The sequence below is a fragment of the Salarias fasciatus genome, chromosome 1, assembly GCF_902148845.1.
Source record: "Salarias fasciatus chromosome 1, fSalaFa1.1, whole genome shotgun sequence".
Taxonomy (NCBI): domain Eukaryota; kingdom Metazoa; phylum Chordata; class Actinopteri; order Blenniiformes; family Blenniidae; genus Salarias; species Salarias fasciatus.
Window position 1 is genome coordinate 7,088,446 of NC_043745.1, and position 15,152 is coordinate 7,103,597.

General features: G+C 45.0%; 2 protein-coding genes across 2 annotated transcripts; one reads left to right on the forward strand and one right to left on the reverse strand.

Moving 5' to 3' along the window:
• Positions 1–2,167: 2,167 nt before the first annotated feature.
• Positions 2,168–7,307, reverse strand: LOC115392438 (LRP chaperone MESD-like). Its single transcript, XM_030097049.1, has 3 exons — positions 7,125–7,307; positions 4,870–5,102; positions 2,168–2,895 (listed from the first exon to the last, which is right to left on the reverse strand). Exons 1-3 carry the CDS (start codon positions 7,278–7,280, stop codon positions 2,637–2,639), a joined length of 648 nt encoding a protein of 215 aa, XP_029952909.1. The 5' UTR covers positions 7,281–7,307; the 3' UTR covers positions 2,168–2,636.
• A 3,361-nt stretch (positions 7,308–10,668) lies between these two features.
• On the forward strand, positions 10,669–13,832 carry LOC115392429 (talin rod domain-containing protein 1-like). Its single transcript, XM_030097036.1, is given in 8 exon segments — positions 10,669–12,409; positions 12,411–12,546; positions 12,548–12,622; positions 12,624–12,842; positions 12,844–13,003; positions 13,006–13,157; positions 13,159–13,224; positions 13,226–13,832. Coding segments are annotated over 8 exon segments (1,062 nt in total). The 5' UTR covers positions 10,669–12,242; the 3' UTR covers positions 13,313–13,832.
• The last annotated feature ends 1,320 nt before the right edge of the window (positions 13,833–15,152 follow it).

A 15,152-nucleotide genomic window follows, 5' to 3' on the forward strand; every position in this document is an offset into this window, starting at 1 on the left:
GCCTCTCCGTCACAGCACCACACAGCCCTGCACTGCAGATGGGGAGCCAACAGCCTTGGTCAGAGGAGCTGTGTCAAGTCGCTTGCAGTGCTTCCTCTGTTTCATCAATCTTGGCATGCTTCAGACGATTCAGAAGTAGACTGTTCAGCATGGACAGCAGAAACAGCATATCAGGTGGTCCATGGACCTCCCTGAGCTGATGGCGTTCATTGCCATTCTCCTCTTGCGGGGACTGATCAAGCTTCCATCGCTGCGTCATGCGTGGTCAGCAACACTGGGACACCCTCTGATCAGCAGCATTATGACCCAAAAGACAGGCTCCGACAGGGGAAACCCGGAAAAACAAGCCACACACAGTGATTACAACAGAATGAAGAGTGGCGTGGATGCGATGGACCAGATGCTGCGAGAGTACACCGTACGGTCAGGAACACGTCGATGGCCGGTCGCTGTGTTTTATAACATGGTGGACGTTGCAGCGCTGAATGCACAGGTGCTGCATCAGGCCTGCACTGGGCTGCAGGAGAGACGGGTGGACTTCCTGGTGGAGCTTGCAAGCGAGCTTGCTCAGTCACATTTGGACACCAAGAAGGCAAAGAAGGAAAAGTTCATTGAGAACAACCTCCCACACCTGGCCCAGGTAAAAGGCCAAAGTGCCAGGTGAAATGTCAGTGCATTTAGGACATGCTTCAGTATTTTGAACGTGTCTTTTTAATAAAACAGACCAAGAATTCCTCCGTCATAATGAGTTAAGCTGTGTTGGGAAATCTGTGAGGAATGTTTTAAAATGACAAACACAAACTAAATCACATTCGTGTGCTTTCCATGTAAGAAGCCTGGACCATTAGATACCATGAATTCTCATTTCAAAGGCTAGAAATCATACATGACAATAAATATACCAACAATTTGATGTGCAGTTTGTACAAATGTTGAGGTGCTTGCAGGCCCTCGGGAAAATAATAGTGTGGGAAAATATTGTGTGCTGGTTCTAAACCTCTATTTCTTTCCAGTTACATTACAACACAATGATTCATTGATAAACATCATTAAAAAAAAAATCTTTTTTATTTCAACAATACTGCACGGTGGAGCAGCGGTTAGCTCTCTCTCTCCAGGGTGTTTCCTGCTCTCTCCTGTAGTTAACTGGGATACCCAGCCATAATCTTGACAGTTTAAAGTCCACTGAGGAGACAAAGTCACTCATTAACTGTGGTTTTGAAAACTTTCTCTCTGTAAACTAGTAAACTTTCTCGAAGCTGCTCTTTGGCTCCGAATGTGTCCTCAATGCTCATTTCCAAGCTATTCCAAACAGTCGTCTTTATCACAGTTTTTCAAAGGCCACAGTAGATTCAGTAAGTGTTGTGTTAACACTTCTGTTTTTGATTTCCTGAGTTCAGCCGGTTGTCTTTTTCCATGTCCAGTATACCTTCAGTGGCGACAGATCCAGGAAATGAAGCCGCTCTCCTCTTCAAGACGTTTGGCTCAAACAGCTCTGCTCCATTCTGACCCGGACATCAACTTTAAGGGCTAAATATTCCCTTTGTGACTGATATCTTCCACGTCTTAACAGATCCCATGAAAACACAGTGGTGATCACTTCCTTTCCAGTGGTTACAATATTACGGCTGAAGGGAGTGTCTTCACACCTGTTCAGAGCTGTTGGCTCACCTTTTTCTTCTTCTGCTACAGATTGTTTTAAATCTGTTTGTCAACCTTAGCTGCATGGTATCTTTTCACATGAATTAATCATTAAATGAAAACAGTCCTGATTTAAAATCGTGAACACAAAGTGGAGTTTAGACATTCAAACTGATAACTTCTGCATTTCTTCCCGTTTCTGTCAAACTGCTGTGACGACAAAAACATGATCATCAGGCTGAACACTGAGTTACATTTGCTGATAAATCTAACTGAAAAATAAGAAAAAATCTAACGTATGACTTCACACATACGCCCCATGTCTTTGGTAAATCATATTTGAAGTGTAAATAACAGCAGGTAATCAATAGTCGGCAGAGATTAGAAGTTGTATACAAGAAAAGGTGAATTATGTATGATTTCAGTGTGAATGGGACTTAGATGCTTTACACTGACTGGACTTTATGGTATAGAAACATCCTGTGAGAGACGGAGGTCAGACGAGTCAAAAACAAAACAAAATCTCTACAATATAAAAATGTTTATTTTCAGATTTGACAAAAATCAAAATCACAAAAACAGTCACATTCATATCAAATCCACAAGTACTGCTCTGTGTGTGTGTCTGTGTGAGTGTGTGTGTAAAATCGGAGAGGGACTGGATGGAATAACTGCATGATTACAGCAGAAAGAAGACATTTCTGTAGGAATCATGACTGTTGGCACAAACAAACAAACACGTTTAGTCATTAGAGCTTAAAGTACCTTTCAGAGTGCTCTGATTTCATTTGGTGAGAATCTAACATCAGGAAGAATTGAAGAGATGTATCAGAGTTGATTTTATCCTGTTCCCGCTCTTGGAAAGCTGATTCCAGGAACATGGCTGCCATGACAGCGGCCTCGGCGGCGTCTCCCGGAGCTGCCGCAGGGCGCCGCCGGCGAGCGTTCACAGATTAGTGCTGATCGTGTCTGAGGCCCGGAGGAGACGAGCTCCATCAAAGCTCCTGCTTCCGACTGCCGGCGCTGTTCCCCGTCAGGTCCGGCGCCTTGCTCTCCGTCTTCCTGCTCTTCTTCCCCGTTTCGTTGGGCTTCTTGTACTTGGCGTCGTCTTTCTTGGCGGCCTTCCCCGGGAACACCTGCCCCTCCACCGTCACGTCCACGCAGCGGTCCTGGGACACCAGGAAGTCCTTGACCTCCCAGGCCATGCTGCCGTCCCGCAGCATGAAGATCACCCTGTTGGAGCCCACCACGAACCTGCGAGGGGGGAGGGAGCAAGAAATGACATTTAAAACTGAGAAACGGCGAGTTCGTGTAGATAAATGCATTGAGATAAATGCAATAACCAACAGCAGTGAAAACACGAGTCCGACACTTCACTTCATAAACTTTTTCTTCTCCATCAGTTTGATCTCACATGATGGCACATCGGAACAAAAACTATGATTTAAAGATTCACAAGCAAAGTCAGACTGGAAAACTAAGAGGTCAACCTCTTCCTCAGACGCTCTGCAGAATAAACAGCCTCACTTATTCTCATCAGAAGGTAAGTCTTTATTTGTCTTGCAGTGGAGAAACTTTTGTTGCAGCAGCAAGTTGACAACAAAAGTAGCAAATCAATATGAAAATATTAATATTATTAAAAGTAATGACAGTAAAAACAAGGTAATCGTGACAGTATTTCATGCTAATGTGATTTTTTTTAAGATGGAAATTCAGCAATTTGGGAATGAAAATATTTGTTGGAACAGAATAAGAAGAACAACTTCATGAGAAAATCTTCATCTTAAATCTTTCTTTATCTGGTTACATTTTTTAAGTGTTTGTTCAAATTGAAACCTTTTATAACAGGCTCCTGAACAAATGCAGTATTTAGGATGTGATTTCACTGATCTCTCTGTAGTGCTGCAGTTATTACCTCCGCCAGGAGGTTATGTAATCACGTCGGTTTGTTGGTTGGTTGGTTGGTTGGTTGGTTTGTTAGCAAGATCACGGAAAAAGTAATGGACGGACTGCAATGAAACTTTGTGGAAAGGTGGGTCTTGGGCTAACTTACAATCCATTAAATTTTGGTGATGATCTGGATCACTGTCTGGATCCAGGAATTTTTTCAAGGATTCTTTATCATTGAGAGATAGGGAGTCTTTCACATGGTTGGGCAGGCCCGATGACAGGGGCGACAAACGCCTGGTTCACACAGGACGCGTCCCTTCTGACGCGGAAGTGGAAGCGCTGCACACCGACTGTCAGATCGGCGCCCCTGTTAACCTATCTGATGGTTCATACAAGAGGTGCGGGACAGCGCCGCGTGCGTAGCGGCTCGCGCCGTGAACCGCGGACGCTCCGCTCCTCTCTATTTTGTCCACGAGCGCCGTGCACCGCCAGTTGTAAAGCTGGACAGAGCAGATCGCACCACACAGGAAGTCAGGAACGGAAAATACGAGAGAATCCGGTCAATTTTCAAATTAAAATGAAGTAAAATAACATCAATTATGTTGCTTTTCGGTTTTCCTTTTCAGATAAACACACACACACACACACACACACAGGGAGAGAGAGCGACAGGGTGACAGACAGAGGCACCGCACGCTGCAGCGCTCGGCTCTGATCACTCCCCGATCACAATGTTGTGCGATTATACATGGTGTTCTTACGGTTGCTGGTGACTGATTTGAGCTGTCGCGGAGGTCTGCGCTCTCCGAGTGCCAATTTCTAGTTGGTACTGAAGTTAAAAAGTTGATCGGCTTCTCCATACTTCACATAACTCCACACAAACACAGATCATCTCAGTCCAAAGAAAAACAGCAGATTGAACCGAAACCACAACAGAGGCTGAAACTAAATATTAAACTTCTCAGAGAGATTCAGAGGAGCTGAACTGAGGACTCACTACTGTCACCTAAAGAGTGCTTTCCCTTAAATTTCACAAACTGCTCCTTTAGAGGACCGAATTACAGAATTTCTGATCTGATCTGTGGTCCTGCTGCAGTAACTCACACCAACCACCAGATGTCACTGTTCCCAAAGACTTTACTGCTCCAGGCAGCCTGTGCTTCACTTTTCATTCTCTATGAAGGCTGCAAAAAAGCTGTAATCGATTACTAATCAGCTCAAACCTTCACAGTCATGTTTACAGGCCAAAATTAAGAATAATTTATACATAATGTTCCTGCAGTGTTGAATGATCGCTGCTGTTTTCTATGAATGACCGGTCCGTCGGTGTGATACTACCTCTGGATATCGAAGTTGGCGTTGAAGAGGCTGCCCTGCCACAAGCCGGTGATCTCCTCCGTCTCCTTCTCAGTGGGATCTCCTGACACTGTGGCGAAAACCATCAAGGTGCGGCCTTTCTTGGACATCTTGAGGAGCTCCTCAGGTTTGGAGGCGTCCACTTTGGAGAAGTCGATAGGAGGCGGGGGCCGCTTGTGCTCGGGGAGGTCGCCCTCCTCGATGTCGTCATCCTCCTGTGAAACGAGGACGAGTCAAGCTGTGAGGGCTGAGGACGGCTCGGACGCCACGAGACAGAGGACAGCAACAGTCAACATGGGGCTGAATGGTTTTAGTTTGACTTAAAAAAATAAATCAATCAGTGAGTTGGGGAGTTTTCACTGCTTTGACAGAAGGTTTGTGATTAAACCTAAAGTTTTTCCTTTACACTCTTCATCCTGCTGGGATCTGCTATAATGTGGAAAGCCTTGACGTGTTGTTTGACAGGAATGCTCACACAGGTTGACTGCTGTGAAACTTTTATGAGGTGATTGAAAATGTTTTTACCTGGAGCTGCGCGATTCTGTTACTCCTGTGTTATCAGTTTCACAATATATTTTACCTATCTTTATTTTATCTTTCTGCTTTTATTGCTGTAAACCACTTTGATTTTTATAGCTGAAAGGGAGTTCTATAAATAAGCTTTACTTATCTCCTGAGTTTCACTATAGATTAAAAAAAAACAAAAAAACCTCAGTAAACACACCACTGATTATTCTCAAACTGGCAAACACTCTCTGGGAACACTGACTGAAACGAACATGTGGATTATCAGCAATTGTGCCAACTATTTTCCCCTGTAATACCCCGTCTACTGCCTCCAAACCAAAGCCAGGAGGTTTCAAAATGAGAACAGAAGCAGTTTCCCAGACCTTTAAAACATACAGAATCGTATTATGGTGAAGCTTTAAGCCCTTTCTGCACGGGAGTTTAACGCCAGTCTTCGAGGATGTTTTAGGTCTCTCCCAGCTGCAACATACCTGAATGAGCAACTCAATATTATGGTTTTTTAACAAGTTTGATGATGATATGAACATTAGAATGAGGTGCGCTGAAGCACTAAGACATTGAACACAGGACGCCATTTGAGGACCGTAGTTTCACACACCTGTCCTTCAGTGACCTCTTGGGGGTTTCAAGCCCTAGGTTGAGGACCACTTTTGGATGCAGTACAGCTACAGTTCACTATTGAACATGTACACGCTCCCTCTGGCTCAGATCATGAACATTACAGCACCAATGAAGCAGATGAAGCACAGGTCTATAGAGCAGTGTCAGTGAATGACCACAGCCTCTTTTCCCTGCTGACTGAGCGCATTAATGACATGGAGTGGATGTAGAGGTCGTTACTTTGGCTTGAGTGAGGAACAGTTGAAGGTTTGCACTCATCCTGACTTCATGTCAATCAAGACAAAAATCCTGGCCAGAAATCAGGGTGTCATTATATATTCAGATATGAAACTCAGCTTTTTACCATCTGAAAATTAAAGACTTTATGACTGAACACTATTCGGAGAAATTGTGTGATAAAGCTCTGCACTGGCTGCCTGTGTGTCAAACGAGCCACCAAAAAACCTGACTTCTTCTGGTCTATAAAGCTAAAAGCTTTGACTCGTCTCAGGCCTAAACACATTTCAGATTTACTTGCACAAAATAAAACATCCAGACCCCCGAGGTAAACCTCTTCGGGAATCGGTTTACTAAGTGTTCCTAGAATCATAACAAACACAGTGCAGCAGCTTGTAGTTCCTACGCTCCTCACCTGCGGAGAAAATTTCCTGAACAGGTGAAGCACTGCTGACACACTCACTTCTTTCTATCAGGACTTAAGACGTTATTATTTGCTCTGAATTCCAAATAACCAATAGAGCTTACTTATTTTACTGCTCTTATCCTAATAAATGTGTTTATTTTATGACTTGCATGCCTTTCTTGATCACGTCGTTTAAAGTATTTCCTTGAAAATATACTGCCTTTTGTCTGAGCGCTGCTGCAGAAATGAACCTGGCTTTGGCTGTAAATGGTAAAGTGTTTGCTGTAAGTCCTTCACAAACTATTGTCGACTCCAGTGGTGGAGCCCAGCAGGTTTAGTCTGAAAGACTTTTTTCAGCATGAAATAGAAACAATATGAAGCCAGAGAGTGTCAAACTGAAAGAGCTGTTCACTGCTGATGATGGAGAGAGGCTAAGCTAGCAGCTAGCAGCTCCGCGGCACCGTACCTCCCACTGCTCCAGGAGCCGCGCCATGTCCGCGTCATTATAGTCCCGGATGTCCTTCTTTTTAGGCTTCTCTTTTCCGTCTGCGGCTGAAATACAGAAGAAATACGAGCAGAGCAGGAGGACAGCGGCACATCTCCATCTGAAGGGGGACGCCATGTTTACAGATGGTGCGCTATGATTGGCTGGTTTAATCGGCCGGTCACGAGACGGGAGGGGGCGTGGCCAGGAAAGAACCTTCAAGATAAAAGTTTTTATGTGTTCTCACCTCACAGCCAGACTGTCACAGGTTCAGACACCACCTGGGCCTTTCTGCGTGGAGTTTGCATTTTCCGCTGCAGATAATATCTGGGACTGACTCCAGCACCCCGCACACCTAGAACATAGGGGGTACAGATGATGAATAAAGGTCAATTTTTAACAGCACCTCCAAATTCTCTTATTTGTTGAGATGAAGTCAATCCCAAGACAGTACTACTCCAACTTCCTTGTGACATGGTTTGTCTGTATGTGTATTTAGAGTAAAAAAAAATCATGCACAATAATACATTAATAGCACATAAACTTAAAACTTTTTTTTTCTGGAGTCTCATACTGAGCTGGGAAACTGTTCGTTGCTTTCACTTTGGTGGATTCCGCTCATGTTGGTGAGAGTGGGTGTGTTCACCAGTACCTGTCATCACTGACTGTGGTGTTTTTGTAAGCCAGAATCATAAACAGAGTCTACAACCTTTAAGAAGTCAGGGAGAAGAGCATCTTAGATAACACTGTTTTAGAGCAATTTACTGTTTAATAATGTCAAAGTGTGTATTAAACTAATATTCCAGCCATTCTACACAGCACAGTGTGAGGGTCTGTGGAGTTCACGGGGTCACACAGATCAGATAATGAGCCTCATTGACACACACTGCAGAGCTTGCTTCCTCTCTGACCAGCTCCACCCAATGGCACCGTGCCCTGTGTGCAGCTGCAAGTCCTTCTCACTCTACAATAGCACTCAACACACACACACACACACACAGTGTGTGAGCAAGAGATTCATCACTGCTTACACACACAATATGCTCGGTGTATCAGTTCAACCAAACATATCAAGCTGATGCCTTTGTGTCGTGCATCATTTGCAAAGTGACTCAGACTGAGCTGAAGAACCACATCTCTTCGTCATTCATAAGACATTCACATGGATCCCTTGGATCATTCACCATGACAGGCAACACAGACTGTAAATATCATCACATGATCTTCTGTCTCGTGCCTTTTAATGCAAGCTGTGTAATCAGCAGTGATTTATACTCAGTTAATTTCAGGGGCCACACACAGCCCATTCTGACCCTGAGACCACTGTAAGGGAGAGCATGATGATCCATCAATACCTCAAAACATTTCCCTTTCTTTTAGATGCGATAGACATGAAATTTATCAGATTTACAGAATTACTTTACTTCATTCTTGAAATACTAGTGCCACAATACAACATTTCACATACTTTATCAGTCACATAGACAGTTATTTTCATAGGTTTGGGTCCAGAAAGACACTTTTCAAGAGTCTAAAATTATATTTTGATGGCAGTTTTGTCACACTTTAACCCCTCCCACGCTGAAACGCGATTGGTTGAATTTATTATCCGCGCCTCCCTTCCCCTCCTGTGATTGGCCAGCTGGACTTTATTACGTTCAATAGGCTGACGTTGCAGTGTCTACGGACAGGAGCAACTCACGAGTTTGTCAAGCAGGAGTGTTTCACTTGTTTGGTTCAGAACTCTGAGAAACTCAGACGGCGCTAAGTGAACACTTTATAAACCGTGAAAACGTCCTGCTTAGTATTCTGCAATGTGTGTATTATACACTGGAGAAGCTAGACATTGTTTAAGTGACGTCACAGCAACGCGACCTGTAAACATCCGCCCATCTTTCAAAATAAAAAGCGTAACAGATAAAGTATGAGCCCATCCCAATGAGGTGTGAGAACAGCTCTGTACCAGAGATAGGAAATTAGTTTTCCATGGGATGGACATGAAAATAGAACATTTATATAGGGTTGACTCATTTTACCAGATTCACCATCCATGCATGGAAAAACAGAGGGATTGAAAAAAAACATGCAAATTTCATTATTCTATGGTTACAGTTAAAATAAAAAAGGTTTTTAAAAAGTCTTTAAAATGCTTCTTACACTATCTGTTTGTCATTTCTTATTTAGTAGCAATAAATAGTTGCAAGACATGGTTCAATCACGTTGAGGGAAGTCATAATCCCATCATTAAAAATAGCAACTCAAGAATTATCCCACCAGCTTATTCAAACAGCTAATACTGCACTTTTCTTAGCACTGTGTAAAAAAACTGAGTTTGTCCATTCATGATTTTAGATTAATCAACGTAAAACCCAGACAGCCTACAGAAGGAAGTAATTTTAGAGAACTAATGCAGAAGAAGAATCACTATTCCGTCTCTTTGGCAGTTTATATAATGCACCTGTATTTTTCATTATCACATTAGAAAGGTTCACAGGAAAAAAGAAAAGTTGACTGCATTTATTGTCATTACACTGGTGTTTATGAGATGCACAATATTAAGCAAATTCATTGCAATAACAATATTCAGAATATACATATTACATAAGATTGAACTGTAATTAAAAGTGGGATTTTTTTTTTTTTTTTGTTTATTTCGAAAAGATTGAGTGTTTATGGCTAAGTTCAAACAGTTGATTCAAGCCCTAATTATATGTGGTGGCATGTCCAAAAAATGCAAATAGAATGAATTAAAAAAGTTACATAAATATAAGTATTTGTAATGGATGAATATTTTTATAGCTATTTCATATGTTTACATTTTTTAATTAAAAAAATATTCATGATTAAATGTCTATAAATGTGTATAGATATTTAAAAAATATTAATCTATAAAATAAAATACATCTTTAAAAGGAATCAATGGTCTCCACTTGTGAGATGCTGCTAATGGAAAGTATGTGACGTGGGCAACAATAACAAAAATGATACCAGTCACTGCTGGTGCTAGTTATGAGAAAGTGATGAGCAAACTTGACTGTTTCTCTTTCATGTGAATAATGAAGTCATTTTGAACAATGGTTGTAGGTCATTATTTCTTCCATTTTTTTTTACAGTTTTAAAGCCTATTTTAGTCCTCTTAAAGCAATGGTATAAAACCAGTATATCTGGGACTTCTGATGTGTTGTTGTTTCATATTATTTCCATATTAATCACCAGACCTCTGATGAACAATGCAGTCATCATGTCCATGAACTCCATCTGTCATGCAAAGTTACTGTTGTTGTCAAGACCACCTGACCATTGACCAAAACCAGGGCTTCCCAAGACTCGGGCAAGACCAAGACTTTAAGGGGCCGAGACCGAGTCAATAACAAGACCAGAGCATGTCAAGACCAAGGTAAGACCAATATTTTAAAGACGTGAAACCAACTCAAGACCAAGACCTTGAACAGAAGCCGGTAGCGCTGCTTGCGCGCTGGTGCTTTTATTGTGAAAACCTCCCTCTTCCGGCGCTGCTCCCTGCTCTGTCCGGTTGACGCCGCGGTGAGGTCTCATGGCAGAGCGGCGGCAGCGGCAGCCGCGGCGGACGGGCTTCAAACTGAGCGCGGCTGGGAAACTCGTCAGCACCGCTCGGCTCCCCTGCTCTCTCTGCGGCCTCTCCCCCCGGGGCCCCGCTGGAGCGGCACAGAAGTGAGCTCTCCGGCCCGGCGGAGCGTTGAAAGGACTAGTTGCGTTGTTCCGTTGCTACAACTTGAGTGAGTCCTCCAGCCGACCACACCCTCCCCGCTTCCTCATAGTGCCGCCGCGGGAGCGCGCAGCGCCGCTTTGAATCTCCGGGAATAACGGCCACCTCGAACCCGCGACCCCCCGCGGGGACTGTTTCACGTGTCAGCCGGGATGGGTGCGGGACGCCGGAGCCCGCGGAGGATATGCGGGGCCACGCGCTCTCCCGTCCCGAGTTAAGACGCGGCGGAGGTGGACCGACGGGCGGTGCGTATGGAGTCCCGGGCACCGGAGCAACTGCTAGCGTCTGACCCGGGGCTGAGTCTGAAGAAGAAGCGCTTGAAGGCGGACTGAGCGGGGCTCGGATTGGTTCCTGTTTTGTTTCGTTTTGTTTCTTTTGGTTTAACTTGGGAGGACTCATGAAACGATGGTGCTGGAGGGGAAGCCGGATCTCCCCGCTGTCCGAGCCGCCCGGGAGGAGCCCCGGCTGAACGCAGCATGAGTCCGCCTGGCAGGTCGCTCTCAGCGGGAACTAACCGGACCAGGTCTCGGTGCTGTTTGAGGCTCTTCACTCACTCTGGCTCCAGTGGACACAAGATGATATCCTGTTGATCACAACCCCCCCCTTTCCCCTAGAAAAGACTTTAAAGGCATCTACTAAACATGTTTTCATATAAGTGGTATGAAAAGAGCCCAAGTATAGACATCTTCAAGTAGAACACAAGGCTGTGGAGCTGAAGTTTATTTCTTTTTTTTTTCTTCCAATTGGGAATGTTTTATTTTTTCAGGTGTATAAGGAGCTTGTGACATTTTGTAAAATAATCTCAATCTGCACTTTGCCGTTTTGAAGGCACCTTGGTGGCACTGCGGTTTGTGTGTGGCATATTATTATCTTAAAATAATCTCAGAAACCTGTGAATTCTTCTGTTTCCCTCCCAGAAAACCTGGGACAACATTGAGAAGATTGACTTCAGGGCATTTAAATTAAAGTTCCCAGCAAAGAGCATCCAGGTTACCACACTGACTGCTCAGGTGTTACATTTTAGGATTACTAACAACCCTCTGGGAATATGCCAGATTATAGACCTTTATTGCAATATAAGTAAATGCAGTAATTTTTTGCGCTCGCCACTTGTTTACATTGAGAATTTCTGTCCTGTTTGTTAACATGTAATGCACAGTTGACCGCCTATACTCTGAAGGATTTTAAGGAAGACTGTTTGGCCAGTTTTTTTGTTTTGTTTTTTTGTATTTATGGGTTAAGACTAATAGTGGAAATGTCTTAAACAGTACAATGCAGCAGCAGAAAAACAGAAATCAGTGAAACCCTTGAGAAGCGTGGTTTGCCCCGCTCCCCCAGGACTGCCCCTCTTGATTATGGCTAGTGGCGGCTCTGGAAAGTCAGCCAGTGAGGGATCAGCCAGCGCACCCAGTGGCAGTTTGCAGCAGAGGAAGCGGCTCTCCTCCGTCTGCGACACGTGTAAGGGCAAGATGCAGCTGGTGGCCGACCTCCTTCTGCTGTCCAGCGAGACGCGGCCCGTCATGACCTCCGAGGGCGTGGCTGGTGGCCGACACCTTCGAGCAGTGCCGCGACACGGTCATCGCCCGCACCAAGGAGCTCTCCATCCTGACCCACGACATCCAGAGCCAGCTCAACATGGGCCGCTTCACCGAGGTGGGTGGACCGCCTCCTGGAGATGGCCGACCTGGTGGTGTCCCTGACGGAGTGCTCGGCGCACGCCGCCTACCTGGCGGCGGGTGGAGACGCCGGGCTCCCAGCCCTGCCTGCCGGGCCTGGTGGACCGCTACAAGGTGACCCGCTGCCGACACGAGGTGGACCAGAGCTGCGGCGCGCTGCGGGTCACGCCCCTGCCAGACCTGACCCCCCAGCTCCTCCTGGAGCTGTCCCAGAACATCTCCACCAACCTCAAGACTCTGACGGACATCTCGTCGCTGGCCAGCGAGAGGTCCAGGGACCCGCTTCGCCAAAGAGCAGTTCAAGCTGAGCGTGAAAAGCATGAGCACGAGCGGCACGGCCTTCCTGGCGTGCGTCAAGGAGGTGAAGACGCAGCCCAGCGAGCTGACCCGGAACCGCTGCGTCCTGTTCAGCGCCGCCCTGGTCCAGGCCGTCAGCGCCCTGGTGGCTTCGCCACCGAGCCGCAGTTCCTGGGCCGGGCCGCCAGCATCTCCGCCGAAGGCAAGGGCGTCCAGACCGCGGTGCTGGGGGGCGCCATGAGCGTGGTGTCCGCCTGCGTGCTCCTCACTCAGGGCCTCAGGGACGTGGCTCAGCACCCCCGAGAGCAGCTCCAAGATGGCCGACTACCGGGAGCGTCTGCGCAACTCGGCGTGCGCCGTGTCCGGACGGCTGCACCCTGCTCACTCAGGCACTCAGAGAACGCTCCTCTCCAAGGACTCTGCCGCCAGTCAACTCTCATTCTGTGAATTAGTTTAGGAAGAGGCGCGGCGGCCCTCCGAGCCGTGTCGCGGCGTACCAAAGAGAGGCCCGCTCGCCCGGGCTCTCCCTGCTCATCAGGTGTGAAGCGGAAGGCCGCCGTGGCTCCGCTCGGCGGGTCCGGCGTCGCGCTGGATGCGACCCGGATCCCGTCGGGAACGGAGCGGCGCGGCGGTCCGTCGGCGCCCTCGCCGACCCCCTCTGCCACCGCCTGAAACGTTTACCTCAGTTTTCAGCCTCCATGATGGATGTAGCCTCGCAGTGTGGTCGGCCGAGCTGCTCGATTACACGTGCTTTGTGAGATTGGAACGAGTGTTTGAGTGTCCTGATGCCTTTTATTCTTCCAACATGTGTGAAATTCTGAATTGGTTAAAAAAAGTAAAAGAAAAAAAAGCTGCTGTGAGTGTGTGCCATAGGTTTTACACTATTTACCAGACTCCCCATAGTATTTTCAAGTGTTCTGACCATGCATGTAATGGAGTATTTATTTCAACTATTAAAAAAGTTGTTTCTGATATTGTGGGTTTGGCTTCATGTTCATTTAGATTAGCTGGAAATCAATGTGTGCAAATGTAAATATCTAAAACATCCCTGCAGAAGTTTGTAAGCATACATTTGTAAACAGTGATAATTTCAATGTTTTTTTTAAAGCCTTTTTAGGGCACTTACTAAAATAGGTATTTCAAATGTTAACCTCAAGATGTTTAATTTATCCTCTTATCCCTTATTCATCCTTTTTATATAAAAAATCAAAATGTCTTTAAATGTCTCATCAGACTGAGGAGTGGTTTGATAGATGCCGTCATTTGCAGCAGTCTTATGTTCATGTTGTCTTTTAAAAAGACACACACTTTAAGTGTAAATGAACCAATCTGGTGAAATAAATATAACTGCAACTTTAATGACAACTTAAAACATAACTCATTTCTTAATATTTGTCCTACCTGAACTACTGTATAAAATATTTCCCCTTCATTACAGCCGTGATAATGGAGAAGAAAACCACAAAGAGGTTTTACTCCACATTTTCTCTGACGTGGTTCATAAATAATCAAAACTTCAAACACAAGCGGTGACTTTGACGGTTTTATATTTTACATCTGCTGCAGATATCATCAGTTTTTTTAATGGAAAGTCAAACCTTTTTACATAATTAGTAGAAAAATGAAACTGAAAATGCCCATTAAATGTTATACTTATGATACAAATTGAAAACATTTATCTGCATGAACATGAGTCCTGTCTGATAATCATAATGAGTCTACAAGATGCAACGATCCTCAGTGAAATTTCGACAATCTAAAATGGAAAAATGAGACATTTTGCGTTGGTTTGGATTTGGAAATGGATGGTAAGTTTAAATCAGTCCCGGCCCGCAGATCGTGTGTTGAAGTGAGATGTGTGGGTCTTATGACTCTGTCGGTCTGCCGCTCAGACGAGGAAACGGACGTGTGTCAATATTGACTGAATTCCACTCAGCTGCTCCGTATTGTGGAGAGATGCTCTGCATTAAAGTTGGCGAGCGTTTTCTCATGGTGAAAAGACCGTTCTAAAACATACATGTGTTTCCTAAATGACAGGATCTGTGATTCCATTTTAAGATTTCACCCAAAAACCCAACTTTTAATGAGGATTTTCATTTTATTCAGCCAGTGAAGACATTATTACATTATTATTACACTGTCTCATAATTTAGACAAATTTGAATGCCCTAGAAATGACCTTTGACCTCTTGCAGTGCAGATGCTAAAGCCGTCCTGAAATCTGCTCAGCGGCGTTCACCCACAGGCCAAGGCCGCTTTTAATGAAACGTCTCACACAGGGATGACCGCCGC